The sequence below is a fragment of the Siphateles boraxobius genome, unplaced genomic scaffold, assembly GCF_051911475.1.
Source record: "Siphateles boraxobius isolate OS27281-9 unplaced genomic scaffold, OSU_SipBor_1 215, whole genome shotgun sequence".
Taxonomy (NCBI): Eukaryota; Metazoa; Chordata; class Actinopteri; order Cypriniformes; family Leuciscidae; genus Siphateles; species Siphateles boraxobius.
This window is the reverse complement of record NW_027508828.1, coordinates 756,400-774,134: the sequence shown is the minus strand read 5'-3', so window position 1 is coordinate 774,134 and position 17,735 is coordinate 756,400. Positions and strand designations below refer to the sequence as shown.

At 42.3% G+C, this 17,735-nt stretch overlaps 1 protein-coding gene across 2 annotated transcripts; it reads left to right on the top strand.

Moving 5' to 3' along the window:
* Positions 1-13: 13 nt before the first annotated feature.
* On the top strand, positions 14-17,360 carry f7 (coagulation factor VII). 2 transcript variants are annotated; one of them, XM_077238116.1, is made up of 8 exons: positions 14-99; positions 5,909-6,072; positions 7,068-7,092; positions 7,171-7,287; positions 12,243-12,383; positions 14,572-14,693; positions 14,786-14,906; positions 16,660-17,360. In XM_077238116.1, the coding sequence occupies exons 1-8, from the start codon at positions 39-41 to the stop codon at positions 17,217-17,219; spliced, it is 1,311 nt and encodes a 436-aa protein (XP_077094231.1). In that variant the 5' UTR covers positions 14-38; the 3' UTR covers positions 17,220-17,360. The 2 variants fall into 2 exon arrangements, with proteins under 2 accessions (XP_077094231.1, XP_077094230.1); XM_077238115.1 differs by having other exon boundaries at positions 16-123.
* Positions 17,361-17,735: the final 375 nt, after the last annotated feature.

The window sequence follows — 17,735 nt, the reverse complement described above, 5'->3', positions numbered from 1 at the left end:
TTTGAACCTCCAGCACAAGAACTGAAGCGCTGGTCAACATGCGTCTCCTGTCGGGGTTTCACGTCCTCTGGAGCCTTTACTGTTGTCAGTCAGCTACAGGTAAACACACAACTACACAACCAGGTGCAGTAGTGTTTATAATGAGTGTTGTTATGCAGTCTTGTGTACGTGTGTGTTCAGTGTTCACGGGACGGGATAACGCAGTCTTGTGTACGTGTGTGTTCAGTGTTCACGGGATGGGATAATGCAGTCTTGTGTACGTGTGTGTTCAGTGTTCACGGGACGGGATAACGCAGTCTTGTGTACGTGTGTGTTCAGTGTTCACGGGATGGGATAACGCAGTCTTGTGTACGTGTGTGTTCAGTGTTCACGGGATGGGATAACGCAGTCTTGTGTACGTGTGTGTTCAGTGTTCAAGGGACGGGATAATGCAGTCTTGTGTACGTGTGTGTTCAGTGTTCACGGGACGGGATAATGCAGTCTTGTGTACGTGTGTGTTCAGTGTTCACGGGACGGGATAACGCAGTCTTGTGTACGTGTGTGTTCAGTGTTCACGGGACGGGATAACGCAGTCTTGTGTACGTGTGTGTTCAGTGTTCACGGGACGGGATAATGCAGTCTAGTGTACGTGTGTGTTCAGTGTTCACGGGATGGGATAATGCAGTCTAGTGTACGTGTGTGTTCAGTGTTCACGGGACGGGATAATGCAGTCTAGTGTACGTGTGTGTTCAGTGTTCACGGGACGGGATAATGCAGTCTAGTGTACGTGTGTGTTCAGTGTTCACGGGACGGGATAATGCAGTCTAGTGTACGTGTGTGTTCAGTGTTCACGGGATGGGATAATGCAGTCTAGTGTACGTGTGTGTTCAGTGTTCACGGGATGGGATAATGCAGTCTAGTGTACGTGTGTGTTCAGTGTTCACGGGATGGGATAATGCAGTCTTGTGTACGTGTGTGTTCAGTGTTCACGGGATGGGATAATGCAGTCTTGTGTACGTGTGTGTTCAGTGTTCACGGGATGGGATGGGATAACACAGCAGGGCTCGACATTAAGGCTTGTCCGCTTGTCCGGGCAAGTGGATTTTTTGTAGGACAAGTAGAAGAGAAAATTAGTTGTCCGAGCTGACAAGTTAAATTTCATACAAAATAAAATGCCATGTTACTTCACGTTATGTGCCACTCGTTACGTCTATTTTACAGATTTAATTTTACAGATTTGAAACGAAGACATGTCCTGAATGTGAATGTCCTGAATGTGACTCGCAGAAAGACGCGCACCAGTATGATGCGCATGCACAGACCGCGCGCCCGAATACAGTTCTCTTTCGCGCTTGAACGAACATCAACAGACACAATTAAGCCAAAATGTCATTTGTCGAGTATCTTCATAACACAAGAGCAGTCTTATGATGGACATAAAGAGTTGTGACTCGTGAGAGAATGAGGCGCGTGTGAGATCCGCGTCTCTGTCCACAGCGGCTGCTCTTAAAGGGCCAGCTACCAATAAAGTGTTCTGTCAGTAAAGTTAATGAAAGAACAAAGGGAACAGAGAAAATTACTCACTGCTCTTGACTAAAGAACTTGTGTAGCTTTAATAAGGAGTAGTCTATATATAATTTATAATTTATGCTGCGCAGACTGTTTGATAACTTTATTCAATTTCTGTATATGTCCTACCTGTTAGACAGTTCATTTTTATCCAAACATCAATGGCTTATTGATCATTATAGGTGTTATCAATCATTTAGTTGTTATTGCTAATTTCAGAATTATCACTAATCTGTGTGTGCATTTGGTTTAGAACCAAACAAGTTGACTCATGAAACCATTTGTTTATTATATCGCAATCGCATATCACAACCGCAATATTGATCTCAATAATAGGAATATGACATTTTCCCCAAATCGTGCAGCCCTAGATAAAATTATAAATCTTTACCCGGACAAGTGACTTTTGTGCATGGACAAGTGAAACATAAATTTACTTGTCCGAAGGACAAGTGCCTCAAAAAGTTAATGTCAAGCCCTGCACAGTCTTGTGTGCGTGTGTGTTCAGTGTTCACGGGACGGGATAACACAGTCTTGTGTACGTGTGTGTTCAGTGTTCACGGGATGGGATAATGCAGTCTAGTGTACGTGTGTGTTCAGTGTTCACGGGATGGGATAATGCAGTCTAGTGTACGTGTGTGTTCAGTGTTCACGGGATGGGATAATGCAGTCTTGTGTACGTGTGTGTTCAGTGTTCACGGGATGGGATAACACAGTCTTGTGTACGTGTGTGTTCAGTGTTCACGGGATGGGATGGGATAACACAGTCTTGTGTACGTGTGTGTTCAGTGTTCACGGGATGGGATAACACAGTCTTGTGTACGTGTGTGTTCAGTGTTCACGGGATGGGATAATGCAGTCTAGTGTACGTGTGTGTTCAGTGTTCACGGGATGGGATAATGCAGTCTTGTGTACGTGTGTGTTCAGTGTTCACGGGATGGGATAACACAGTCTTGTGTACGTGTGTGTTCAGTGTTCACGGGATGGGATGGGATAATGCAGTCTTGTGTACGTGTGTGTTCAGTGTTCACGGGATGGGATAATGCAGTCTAGTGTACGTGTGTGTTCAGTGTTCACGGGCCGGGATAATGCAGTCTTGTGTACGTGTGTGTTCAGTGTTCACGGGATGGGATGGGATAATGCAGTCTTGTGTACGTGTGTGTTCAGTGTTCACGGGATGGGATGGGATAACGCAGTCTTGTGTACGTGTGTGTTCAGTGTTCACGGGACGGGATAACGCAGTCTTGTGTACGTGTGTGTTCAGTGTTCACGGGACGGGATAACGCAGTCTTGTGTACGTGTGTGTTCAGTTTTCACGGGACGGGATAATGCAGTCTTGTGTACGTGTGTGTTCAGTGATCACGGGATGGGATGGGATAATGCAGTCTTGTGTACGTGTGTGTTCAGTTTTCACGGGACGGGATAACGCAGTCTTGTGTACGTGTGTGTTCAGTTTTCACGGGACGGGATAATGCAGTCTTGTGTACGTGTGTGTTCAGTGATCACGGGATGGGATGGGATAATGCAGTCTTGTGTACGTGTGTGTTCAGTTTTCACGGGACGGGATAACGCAGTCTTGTGTACGTGTGTGTTCAGTGTTCACGGGACGGGATAACGCAGTCTTGTGTACGTGTGTGTTCAGTGTTCACGGGACGGGATAACGCAGTCTTGTGTACGTGTGTGTTCAGTTTTCACGGGACGGGATAATGCAGTCTTGTGTACGTGTGTGTTCAGTGATCACGGGATGGGATGGGATAATGCAGTCTTGTGTACGTGTGTGTTCAGTGATCACGGGACGGGATAATGCAGTCTTGTGTACGTGTGTGTTCAGTTTTCACGGGACGGGATAACGCAGTCTTGTGTACGTGTGTGTTCAGTGTTCACGGGACGGGATAATGCAGTCTTGTGTACGTGTGTGTTCAGTGTTCACGGGACGGGATAATGCAGTCTTGTGTACGTGTGTGTTCAGTGTTCACGGGACGGGATAACGCAGTCTTGTGTACGTGTGTGTTCAGTGTTCACGGGACGGGATAACGCAGTCTTGTGTGTTCAGAGTTCACGGGACGGGATAACGCAGTCTTGTGTACGTGTGTGTTCAGTGTTCACGGGACGGGATAACACAGTCTTGGTGTACGTGTGTGTTCAGTGTTCACGGGACGGGATAATGCAGTCTTGTGTACGTGTGTGTTCAGTGTTCACAGGACGGGATAATGCAGTCTTGTGTACGTGTGTGTTCAGTGATCACGGGACGGGATAATGCAGTCTTGTGTACGTGTGTGTTCAGTTTTCACGGGATGGGATAATGCAGTCTTGTGTACGTGTGTGTTCAGTGTTCACGGGACGGGATAATGCAGTCTTGTGTACGTGTGTGTTCAGTGTTCACGGGACGGGATAATGCAGTCTTGTGTACGTGTGTGTTCAGTGTTCACGGGACGGGATAACGCAGTCTTGTGTACGTGTGTGTTCAGTGTTCACGGGACGGGATAACGCAGTCTTGTGTACGTGTGTGTTCAGTGTTCACGGGACGGGATAACACAGTCTTGGTGTACGTGTGTGTTCAGTGTTCACGGGACGGGATAATGCAGTCTTGTGTACGTGTGTGTTCAGTGTTCACAGGACGGGATAACGCAGTCTTGTGTACGTGTGTGTTCAGTGTTCACGGGACGGGATAATGCAGTCTTGTGTACGTGTGTGTTCAGTGTTCACGGGCCGGGATAATGCAGTCTTGTGTGCGTGTGTGTTCAGTGTTCACGGGACGGGATAACGCAGTCTTGTGTACGTGTGTGTTCAGTGTTCACGGGACGGGATAATGCAGTCTTGTGTACGTGTGTGTTCAGTTTTCACGGGCCGGGATAATGCAGTCTTGTGTGCGTGTGTGTTCAGTGTTCACGGGACGGGATAACGCAGTCTTGTGTACGTGTGTGTTCAGTGTTCACGGGACGGGATAACACAGTCTTGTGTACGTGTGTGTTCAGTGTTCACGGGATGGGATAACGCAGTCTTGTGTACGTGTGTGTTCAGCGTTCACGGGACGGGATAACACAGTCTTGTGTACGTGTGTGTTCAGTGTTCACGGGACGGGATAACGCAGTCTTGTGTACGTGTGTGTTCAGTGTTCACGGGACGGGATAATGCAGTCTTGTGTACGTGTGTGTTCAGTGTTCACGGGACGGGATAACGCAGTCTTGTGTACGTGTGTGTTCAGTGTTCACGGGACGGGATAACGCAGTCTTGTGTACGTGTGTGTTCAGTGTTCACGGGATGGGATAACGCAGTCTTGTGTACGTGTGTGTTCAGTGTTCACGGGCCGGGATAATGCAGTCTTGTGTGCGTGTGTGTTCAGTGTTCACGGGACGGGATAACGCAGTCTTGTGTACGTGTGTGTTCAGTGTTCACGGGACGGGATAATGCAGTCTTGTGTACGTGTGTGTTCAGTGTTCACGGGCCGGGATAATGCAGTCTTGTGTGCGTGTGTGTTCAGTGTTCACGGGACGGGATAACGCAGTCTTGTGTACGTGTGTGTTCAGTGTTCACGGGACGGGATAATGCAGTCTTGTGTACGTGTGTGTTCAGTGTTCACGGGATGGGATAATGCAGTCTTGTGTACGTGTGTGTTCAGTGTTCACGGGACGGGATAACGCAGTCTTGTGTACGTGTGTGTTCAGTGTTCACGGGACGGGATAATGCAGTCTTGTGTACGTGTGTGTTCAGTGTTCACGGGACGGGATAATGCAGTCTTGTGTACGTGTGTGTTCAGTGTTCACGGGACGGGATAACGCAGTCTTGTGTACGTGTGTGTTCAGTGTTCACGGGACGGGATAACGCAGTCTTGTGTACGTGTGTGTTCAGTGTTCACGGGATGGGATAACGCAGTCTTGTGTACGTGTGTGTTCAGTGTTCACGGGACGGGATAACACAGTCTTGTGTACGTGTGTGTTCAGTGTTCACGGGATGGGATAACGAAGTCTTGTGTACGTGTGTGTTCAGTGTTCACGGGATGGGATAACGCAGTCTTGTGTACGTGTGTGTTCAGTGTTCACGGGATGGGATAACGCAGTCTTGTGTACGTGTGTGTTCAGTGTTCACGGGACGGGATAATGCAGTCTTGTGTACGTGTGTGTTCAGTGTTCACGGGATGGGATAACGCAGTCTTGTGTACGTGTGTGTTCAGTGTTCACAGGATGGGATAACGCAGTCTTGTGTACGTGTGTGTTCAGTGTTCACGGGACGGGATAATGCAGTCTTGTGTACGTGTGTGTTCAGTGTTCACGGGACGGGATAATGCAGTCTTGTGTACGTGTGTGTTCAGTGTTCACGGGACGGGACGGGATAATGCAGTCTTGTGTACGTGTGTGTTCAGTGTTCACGGGACGGGATGGGGCTCACGAGGTTCTGACCCGGAGCAGGCGAGCGAACTCGGGCTGGTTCGAGGAGATGAAGACGGGGAATCTGGAGAGAGAGTGTCTGGAGGAGAAGTGCTCGTATGAGGAGGCGAGAGAGGTGTTCGAACACACCGAAGTCACGGTCAGGATCACATACACACACACACACACACGTTCAGTGACTGCATGCACTGTTCTTCATGCATGTTAACTAGTGTAACTTAATCTTAAACTGCTTTTCTCAACCTGAAGGATTGTACTTGTATATTTTATTAGTGTAATGCCACATTTATACTGAAAAGAAGTGTTTCTGAACGTGTTTTCTCTACACAACCCTCATCTATCCTTCGGGCATTTTAAAAATTGAGTGTTCATCAGAGGGTCTTAGACTCTAGGCCTCGCACTTGAACCACGAATACACACAAAAAAATTATTTAATGGATTCAGGGAGTTTTGTGGTTGAAATTTAAAAAAGTAACGAATCCTTCCTCTCGGGTCAATCTGACTCCCTTAGGAATGAATGGAATGCGAGGAATGCTTCAGTTCATATAGAAAAACCTACAAATGCTCTTTACCAAAACTTTACCAGTAAATGATTGTATAATGTCTACATGTGTGTCTGAACGCACACTGAAGAGAAACTGACTTTAGGACCCAGAGGAACAGCTCATTTACTCCATATAGAGATATAAGGCCATCTCGAGTCATGAAATATATTATAAGACTCCCAATGTAAGATATTTAGAGCTGAATTAAAAGGGTTATGCATGAAGTTGTGAGTCATTTTGTATTTAAGAATGTGCTTAAATTACTATTTATTTATTATGTATTGATCAAATCTAGTAATTTAAAGGTAAATAAAATAAAAAATAACAAAAAATCTCCAAAGAAATTGCATTAAAAAATAGAAAAAATATTGTCAAAATGAAATAAAATAAACTTTCCGGTCAAACAAATAAAATGCAGTATAATTGTATGGCTTCGGGTCATGTTGACCCACGAGGGAAAGATGTGTAATGCTTCGATACTAGTGTCAGAACAGGCATTATGTAGTCTGGCTCTTATGTGGCATTGCGTCTGAAATATGAGTAAAGATGCTTTAATACAAGCAACTATCTAACTAATGTCTCCACACAGAACGAGTTCTGGAAGATCTACGATGGTGAGTTTTAAAGATATGTGATTTTTTGCTAAATGACATTTCTGCGTAATGAAGATGAATGTTTATGTTGTTCTGCAGTGAAAGATCACTGCGCTTCAAACCCGTGTGAGAATAACGGGCTGTGCACGAGTCCGAGCGCAGAATCCTTCACGTGTCTGTGTGCGCCGGGCTTCAGCGGACGGTCCTGTGAGCGCGGTGAGAACTCACTCAGCAACTCTATCAGCCCTTCACTTTAACTCTATCAGCCCTTCACTTCAACTCTATCAGCCCTTCACTTTAACTCTATTAGCCCTTCACTTCAACTCTATTAGCCCTTCACTTCAACTCTATCAGCCCTTCACTTTAACTCTATCAGCCCTTCACTTCAACTCTATCAGCCCTTCACTTTAACTCTATTAGCCCTTCACTTCAACTCTATCAGCCCTTCACTTTAACTCTATCAGCCCTTCACTTTAACTCTATTAGCCCTTCACTTCAACTCTATTAGCCCTTCACTTCAACTCTATCAGCCCTTCACTTTAACTCTATCAGCCCTTCACTTCAACTCTATCAGCCCTTCACTCTAACTCTATTAGCCCTTCACTTCAACTCTATCAGCCCTTCACTCTAACTCTATTAGCCCTTCACTTCAACTCTATCAGCCCTTCACTCTAACTCTATCAGCCCTTCACTTTAACTCTATCAGCCCTTCACTTCAACTCTATCAGCCCTTCACTTTAACTCTATTAGCCCTTCACTTCAACTCTATTAGCCCTTCACTTCAACTCTATCAGCCCTTCACTTTAACTCTATCAGCCCTTCACTTCAACTCTATCAGCCCTTCACTTTAACTCTATTAGCCCTTCACTTCAACTCTATCAGCCCTTCACTTTAACTCTATCAGCCCTTCACTTTAACTCTATTAGCCCTTCACTTCAACTCTATTAGCCCTTCACTTCAACTCTATCAGCCCTTCACTTTAACTCTATCAGCCCTTCACTTCAACTCTATCAGCCCTTCACTTTAACTCTATTAGCCCTTCACTTCAACTCTATCAGCCCTTCACTCTAACTCTATTAGCCCTTCACTTCAACTCTATCAGCCCTTCACTCTAACTCTATCAGCCCTTCACTTTAACTCTATCAGCCCTTCACTTCAACTCTATCAGCCCTTCACTTTAACTCTATCAGCCCTTCACTTCAACTCTATCAGCCCTTCACTTTAACTCTATCAGCCCTTCACTTCAACTCTATCAGCCCTTCACTTTAACTCTATTAGCCCTTCACTTCAACTCTATCAGCCCTAAACTTTAACTCTATCAGCCCTTCACTTCAACTCTATCAGCCCTTCACTCTAACTCTATCAGCCCTTCACTTTAACTCTATCAGCCCTTCACTTCAACTCTATCAGCCCTTCACTTTAACTCTATCAGCCCTTCACTTTAACTCTATCAGCCCTTCACTTTAACTCTATTAGTCCTTCACTTTAACTCTATCAGCCCTTCACTTCAACTCTATCAGCCCTTCACTTTAACTCTATTAGCCCTTCACTTCAACTCTATCAGCCCTTCACTTTAACTCTATCAGCCCTTCACTTCAACTCTATCAGCCCTTCACTCTAACTCTATCAGCCCTTCACTTTAACTCTATCAGCCCTTCACTTCAACTCTATCAGCCCTTCACTTTAACTCTATCAGCCCTTCACTTCAACTCTATCAGCCCTTCACTTTAACTCTATCAGCCCTTCACTTTAACTCTATCAGCCCTTCACTTTAACTCTATTAGCCCTTCACTTCAACTCTATCAGCCCTTCACTCTAACTCTATCAGCCCTTCACTTTAACTCTATCAGCCCTTCACTTCAACTCTATCAGCCCTTCACTTTAACTCTATCAGCCCTTCACTTCAACTCTATCAGCCCTTCACTTTAACTCTATCAGCCCTTCACTTTAACTCTATCAGCCCTTCACTTTAACTCTATCAGCCCTTCACTTTAACTCTATCAGCCCTTCACTTTAACTCTATCAGGCCTTCACTTCAACTCTATCAGCCCTTCACTTCAACTCTATCAGCCCTTCACTTTAACTCTATTAGCCCTTCACTTCAACTCTATCAGCCCTTCACTTTAACTCTATCAGCCCTTCACTTTAACTCTATTAGCCCTTCACTTCAACTCTATTAGCCCTTCACTTCAACTCTATCAGCCCTTCACTTTAACTCTATCAGCCCTTCACTTCAACTCTATCAGCCCTTCACTTTAACTCTATTAGCCCTTCACTTCAACTCTATCAGCCCTTCACTTTAACTCTATCAGCCCTTCACTTTAACTCTATTAGCCCTTCACTTCAACTCTATTAGCCCTTCACTTCAACTCTATCAGCCCTTCACTCTAACTCTATTAGCCCTTCACTTCAACTCTATCAGCCCTTCACTCTAACTCTATCAGCCCTTCACTTTAACTCTATCAGCCCTTCACTTCAACTCTATCAGCCCTTCACTTTAACTCTATCAGCCCTTCACTTCAACTCTATCAGCCCTTCACTTTAACTCTATCAGCCCTTCACTTCAACTCTATCAGCCCTTCACTTTAACTCTATTAGCCCTTCACTTCAACTCTATCAGCCCTAAACTTTAACTCTATCAGCCCTTCACTTCAACTCTATCAGCCCTTCACTCTAACTCTATCAGCCCTTCACTTTAACTCTATCAGCCCTTCACTTCAACTCTATCAGCCCTTCACTTTAACTCTATCAGCCCTTCACTTTAACTCTATCAGCCCTTCACTTTAACTCTATTAGTCCTTCACTTTAACTCTATCAGCCCTTCACTTCAACTCTATCAGCCCTTCACTTTAACTCTATTAGCCCTTCACTTCAACTCTATCAGCCCTTCACTTTAACTCTATCAGCCCTTCACTTCAACTCTATCAGCCCTTCACTCTAACTCTATCAGCCCTTCACTTTAACTCTATCAGCCCTTCACTTCAACTCTATCAGCCCTTCACTTTAACTCTATCAGCCCTTCACTTCAACTCTATCAGCCCTTCACTTTAACTCTATCAGCCCTTCACTTTAACTCTATCAGCCCTTCACTTTAACTCTATTAGCCCTTCACTTTAACTCTATCAGCCCTTCACTTTAACTCTATTAGCCCTTCACTTCAACTCTATCAGCCCTTCACTCTAACTCTATCAGCCCTTCACTTTAACTCTATCAGCCCTTCACTTCAACTCTATCAGCCCTTCACTTTAACTCTATCAGCCCTTCACTTCAACTCTATCAGCCCTTCACTTTAACTCTATCAGCCCTTCACTTTAACTCTATCAGCCCTTCACTTTAACTCTATCAGCCCTTCACTTTAACTCTATCAGCCCTTCACTTCAACTCTATCAGCCCTTCACTCTAACTCTATTAGCCCTTCACTTTAACTCTATCAGCCCTTCACTTTAACTCTATCAGCCCTTCACTTTAACTCTATCAGTCCTTCACTTTAACTCTATCAGCCCTTCACTTTAACTCTATTAGTCCTTCACTTTAACTCTATCAGCCCTTCACTTTAACTCTATCAGCCCTTCACTTTAACTCTATCAGCCCTTCACTTCAACTCTATCAGCCCTTCACTTTAACTCTATTAGCCCTTCACTTTAACTCTATTAGCCCTTCACTTTAACTCTATCAGCCCTTCACTTTAACTCTATTAGCCCTTCACTTTAACTCTATCAGCCCTTCACTTTAACTCTATCAGCCCTTCACTTTAACTCTATTAGCCCTTCACTTTAACTCTATCAGCCCTTCACTTTAACTCTATCAGCCCTTCACTTTAACTCTATTAGCCCTTCACTTTAACTCTATCAGCCCTTCACTTTAACTCTATTAATCCTTCACTTTAACTCTATCAGCCCTTCACTTTAACTCTATTAGCCCTTCACTTTAAATCTATTAGCCCTTCACTTTAACTCTATTAGCCCTTCACTTTAACTCTATCTTTAACTCTACCACGTTCAAAAGGGACCATCAAAATAAAGTTACCCAATTTACTTCAGTGCAATTTATGAAAAATGGCAGAATGGGTAGATTGTAGGTTACAGATTAAACCTAGTTTGAGACCAGATGGGATCCATAGAATTTTCTTTAAAATTATTATTATTGTGCAGTCAACACTACAAATTAAAAATGGAGTGAGACCAAATTATGTCCTTATTTTGTAGAACATTTCGGTTTTAATGGGAAGTCATACTTTTACAGGGTTAGGGAACATTATTTTTGTCATTAAAATGTTATTTAGTAATAAAATCTGTTAGACAGAAGTTCAACCGTTGTATAATTTTAATTGCGAAAAATGTTGTTCTTCCTCAGTGTTTCTGTCTTATTTTGAGCACAAATATTGAACATTCTTAAATCAAGATGCATTGGTAACACTGTACAATAAGGTACATTTGTTAACATTAGTTAATGTATTAAATAACATGAACTAACAATGAGCAATACATTTGTTACAGTTTTTATTAATCTTTGTTAATGTTAGTTAATAGAAATACAGCTGTTCATTGTTTATCATGTTAGTTCACAGTGCATTAACTAATGTTAACAAACACAACTATTGATTTTAATAACATATTAATTAGTGTTAAAATTAATATTATCTAAGATTAATAAATGCTGTAGAAGTATTGTTCATTCTTAGCTCATGTTAACTAAGGTAGTTAACTAATGAACCTTATTGTAAAGTGTTCACTTTCAGTGCATTTACTGGAGAAGCGAAATGACTGAAGATATTAAGTGTTTAAAACAAGAACAAATATCTGCTAATGGGATCAGAAAAATAAACTTAATTCAAAGGGAATACAAGATTATTGTTCTGACTCCATTGGCAGATATTTGCTCTATAAGCACAAACACGATTTTGATAAATTTTTCAGAAAACAAGACTTCATATCTTAATAAGGGTTAGGACAAACAAGACTGAGTTTTTGCAAGTTTTACAGTATATAATCGTTTATAAACCATATCTAACATAATGAATGAGGGATTTATGCTTCAAAAACTCTGAAAAGTGTCTACTAGACGTGAAACTCTTCTGCCGTCCAGAAAGAGTAAAAACGTCCTTGAAGTAAAAGAACAAACGAATGAATGCCTGATCCGGACTCAAGAACACGCACTCTTGGCCTCCTCAGAGACGCGGAGTGTTCCTGACTCCTGTCTGCATGAGAACGGGCACTGCGAGCACTTCTGCGTGGAGGAGGACGGCCGCCGCAGCTGTTCCTGTGCCGACGGGTATTTCTCAGGGTCAGATGGTCAGAACTGCCTGACACACGGTGAGAATATCACAACTCACGAATCAAGACAAACCCTACATGTGTTCTTGTTCCAGCTTCTCTTTAATGCCCAGTGCTTCAATAATACAGCTACAAACACTACAGACATGTTTAAAGGGATAGTTCACCCAAAAATGAACATTAGCCCATGATTTACTCGCCCTCCAGTCATCCTAGGTGTTTATGACAATCGTCTCTCAGACGAACACAATCAGAGTTATATTAAAAAATGTCCTGGCTCTTCCATGCTTTATGATGGACAGATGCACTTTAATGATGGATATATGCACTTTTATGATGGATAGATGCACTTTTATGATGGACAGATGCACTTTAATGATGGACAGATGCACTTTTATGATGGATAGATGCACTTTTATGATGGACAGATGCACTTTTATGATGGATAGATGCACTTTTATGATGGATATATGCACTTTTATGATGGACAGATGCACTTTTATGATGGATAGATGCACTTTTATGATGGACAGATGCACTTTTATGATGGATAGATGCACTTTTATGATGGATAGATGCACTTTTATGATGAATATATGCACTTTTATGATGGATAGATGCACTTTTATGATGGATATATGCACTTTTATGATGGATAGATGCACTTTTATGATGAATATATGCACTTTTATGATGAATATATGCACTTTTATGATGGATAGATGCACTTTTATGATGGATATATGCACTTTTATGATGGATAGATGCACTTTTATGATGGATATATGCACTTTTATGATGGATAGATGCACTTTTATGATGGATAGATGCACTTTTATGATGGACAGATGCACTTTTATGATGGATAGATGCACTTTTATGATGGACAGATGCACTTTTATGATGGATAGATGCACTTTTATGATGAATATATGCACTTTTATGATGGATAGATGCACTTTTATGATGGATATATGCACTTTTATGATGGATAGATGCACTTTTATGATGGATATATGCACTTTTATGATGGACAGATGCACTTTTATGATGGATAGATGCACTTTTATGATGGATATATGCACTTTTATGATGGATATATGCACTTTTATGATGGATAGATGCACTTTTATGATGGACAGATGCACTTTTATGATGGATAGATGCACTTTTATGATGGATATATGCACTTTTATGATGGATAGATGCACTTGTATGATGGATATATGCACTTTTATGATGGATAGATGCACTTTTATGATGGATATATGCACTTTTATGATGGACAGATGCACTTTTATGATGGACAGATGCACTTTTATGATGGATAGATGCACTTTTATGATGGACAGATGCACTTTTATGATGGATAGATGCACTTTTATGATGAATATATGCACTTTTATGATGGATAGATGCACTTTTATGATGGATATTGGCACTTTTATGATGGATAGATGCACTTTTATGATGGATATATGCACTTTTATGATGGATAGATGCACTGTTATGATGGAGAGATGCACTTTTATGATGATAGATGCACTTTTATGATGGATATATGCACTTTTATGATGGAGAGATGCACTTTTATGATGGAGAGATGCACTTTTATGATGGATAGATGCATTTTTATGATGGATAGATGCACTTTTATGATGGATATATGCACTTTTATGATGGATAGATGCACTTTTATGATGGATATATGCACTTTTATGATGGATAGATGCACTTTTATGATGAATATATGCACTTTTATGATGGAGAGATGCACTTTTATGATGGATAGATGCACTTTTATGATGGATAGATGCACATTTATCATGAACAGATGCACTTTTATGATGGATATATGCACTTTTATGATGGATAGATGCACTTTAATGATTGATAGATGCACTTTTATGATGGATAGATGCACTTTTATGATGGATAGATGCACTTTTATGATGGATAGATGCACTTTTATGGACTTCAAAACAGAAACGGCCATTCACTGCCATTATAAAGCTTGGAAGAGCCAAGACATTTTCTAATATAACTCTGATTGTGTTCGTCTGAGAGAAGAATGTCATATACACTTAGGATGACTTGAGGGCGATTAAATCATGGGCTAATTTTCATTTTTAGGTGAACTATCCCTTTAATTACATAGAAAACTGTCTAATTCATATAGAATTAATTTGGTTAGAATTAAACCATTATAACAGTACGTGTGTTACAGAGGCTTTTCCGTGTGGGAAGGTTCCACTTCTTCGGGATGGAGGTTCTGCTACGAACCTTCAGGAACCGAGAACTCGAATCGTTGGTGGAGCCGAATGTCCTAAAGGTCACTGTCCGTGGCAGGTACAGAGGTCACCGTCACTGAACACACACGCTGATGTGTCATTACCGTCAAACACCTGTGTGTGTGTGTGTGTGTGTGTGTGTGTGGACAGGTGCTGCTGAAGTACGGCGAGAAGGGATTCTGTGGAGGTGTGATCTATAAACCCACCTGGATCCTCACAGCCGCACACTGTTTAGAGAAAATCGACGTCAAGTTTCTCAAGATAGTCGCAGGTACAGTCGCTCTCAGAGCAGATTTACTACACACGCTCTTCTGATTGGCTGTGATTTTTTTGATTGATTTTGTCGCGTCTGATTAGAACACGGTGTTCGTCAAGATGCCTGTTTTAAATGGAAAGACAATCAGTAATATGTAAACAGTCAGGACTGCCATGATTCGGCCTTCTTGTCCTTGATTTCCCCTAGTCTTGAGGCTGGATCATGACAGACTCATGTTTTGTGTGCAAGCACATGGCCTTTTGTTTGGGCCATGTGCTTGTGTTGTCTCGTTACATTACCCCGCCCCCTTTTTATCCTCGTCTTGTCATTAGTGTCTCCCCATATCATCCCCTTGTGTTTGCTGTCCTTTGTCGGTTCATTGTGATTTCTACCTGAGTGTTAACTTACCTGGGAGTACCTTGTGAGAGTTTTGTCTGGTGAATTACTGATCCTGTTTCTGTTGTTAGTTTATGGTCTAGTTTGTCAGTCCTAGTCTAGTCTAGTCTGGTCTAGTCTTGCCATTTCTTTTGCTGTTCATGTTTTGCCCCCTCGTGGGTTTTTTCTTTTTCTCTGTTTTCTGTTTATAATAAACTTTGTCACTGCATCCTGTCTCGGCCTGGGTTCACCTTCCACCGTCATAACAAGGACAAAAACAGTCAAAATATTGCAGCCTAACAAACCCGTAGCTGACAATTATGTCATTCGTATTAATTAAACAACAATTTTATCAAGAAGAGAAAATCACAACAATTTACTTGCATAACAACTTATTATACAAGTAATTGTTAAAAGGATAGTTCACCCAAAAATGAAAATTCTGTCATTAGTTCTCATGCCATTCCAAAACCCACAAGCCTTTCGTTCAACACAAATTAAGTTGTTTGTATTACAATCTGAGGGATTTCTGTCATTAAAAGTCTATTCACCCGAAACTCTGACGAAGATCTATGAATATCTTCCTTTGTGTTTCAAAGATGAACGAAAGTCAACATGAGAGGGAGTAACTGATGACAGAAATCTTCTAACTATTTTAATAACTGAAATATAATATAATGTATTTGGTAAAGGGGGGGTTGATTATGATTTCACTTTTCTAACATTAGTTAGTGTGTAATGTTGCTGTTTGATCATAAACAACATCTGCAAAGTTATGACGCTCAAAGTTCAGAGCAAAGGGAGAGATTTACTTTTACACTCGCTTTTTAAGGACTACAACAAACGGCTGGTAGGAACTACAATGAGCTTCTTCACGGGTTAATGACATCATTAACCCTAGAATTTACATAAACCCCGCCCCTGGGAATGTGATTTATAGATTATCATGACAGAAAATGCTAATCAATGACTTGAAGATAGTTAACTCCACATCAGCTACATTAATTCATGAAGAAACCATTCAGAAATTTTGTATTCTACATGTTGTCACTTCTTCTTGAGTCTCTCCATCTTTTTCCGGCTCCAGTTTGAACATACAAGGCTAAACATTTTTGAAATGTTCATTGTGTGTGTGTGCGTGAGCTGCTAACACATAAGCTCTTGAAGCTCCGCCCCCTGTGCCGGGAGCAGCAGCTAATTTGCATTTGAAGGGACACACAAAAACGGCGTGTTTTTGCTAACATGCTATAACAAATATCTGTGGTGTATTGTGAGCTAAAACTTCACATACACACTCATCAGACTTATTTTACATCTTGTGAAAAGGGCATTATAGGACCCCTTTAAGATTGATAATGACTAATTATTGTTGTTCTGTCGTCCTGTGACTCAGGAGAGCACGACATCGAGGTGGACGAAGGCACAGAACAGGTGATCCAGGTGGAGGAGATGCTAATGCACCCCGGCTACGTGTCAGAGACCGCGGACAGTGACATCGCCCTGCTGCGTCTGCGCAGACCCGTCGTCTACAGCGCGTACGCCGTGCCCGTGTGCCTGCCGGTGCGTGACATGGCGGAGCGCGTGCTGTGGGCCGTTAGCAAGCACACGGTGAGCGGGTGGGGCAAACGCAGCGAGGAAGGACCCACCTCACGTTTACTGCGCCGACTCCAGGTGCCGCGCATTCGCACGCAGGACTGTGTGGAGAGCAGCAAACTCTCGCTCACTGATAACATGTTCTGCGCCGGTTACATCGAGGGAAAGCAGGACTCGTGTAAAGGCGACAGCGGCGGCCCGCTAGTGACCCCCTACAGAAACACCACATTCCTGCTGGGAATCGTGAGCTGGGGGAAAGGCTGCGCTCGACCGGGATCCTACGGCATCTACACGCGCGTCTCCAACTACCTGCAGTGGATCCACGAAAATACAGCGAATTCTACTCAAGTGAAGCGTTAAAGGGATAGTTCACCCAAAAATTTTAATTAGCCCATTATTTACTCGCCCTCAAGTCATCCTAGATGTATATGACATTCTGCTCTCAGACAAATACAATCAGAGTTATTTAAAAAAATGTCCTGGCTCTTCCAACCTTTATAATGGCAGTGAATGGCTGTTTCTGTTTTGAATTCCATAAAAGTGCATCTATCCATCATAAAAGTGCTGGTGATAAAAGTAGTCCGGGATCCTACAGCATCTACACGCACTACTACCTGCCGTAGATCCATGAACATACAGCGAATTCTACTCATGAGAAGCATTAAAGCTTCTGAATTTGAGCACTGCTCTGTTTATGTCTGATTTCTTCATTGTTTGACATTTTTATCCTTTCAATGCTTTGGCCTTCATTACCTCATTCACAAATAAACAGTTCAGTAGAATGAAAATTATCTGCGTTTATTTGGTTTATATGCATGTGTATAAATGCGTGTGTGCAAATTTTTCAGTCGTTCCAATGGGAATCCACACGATTGT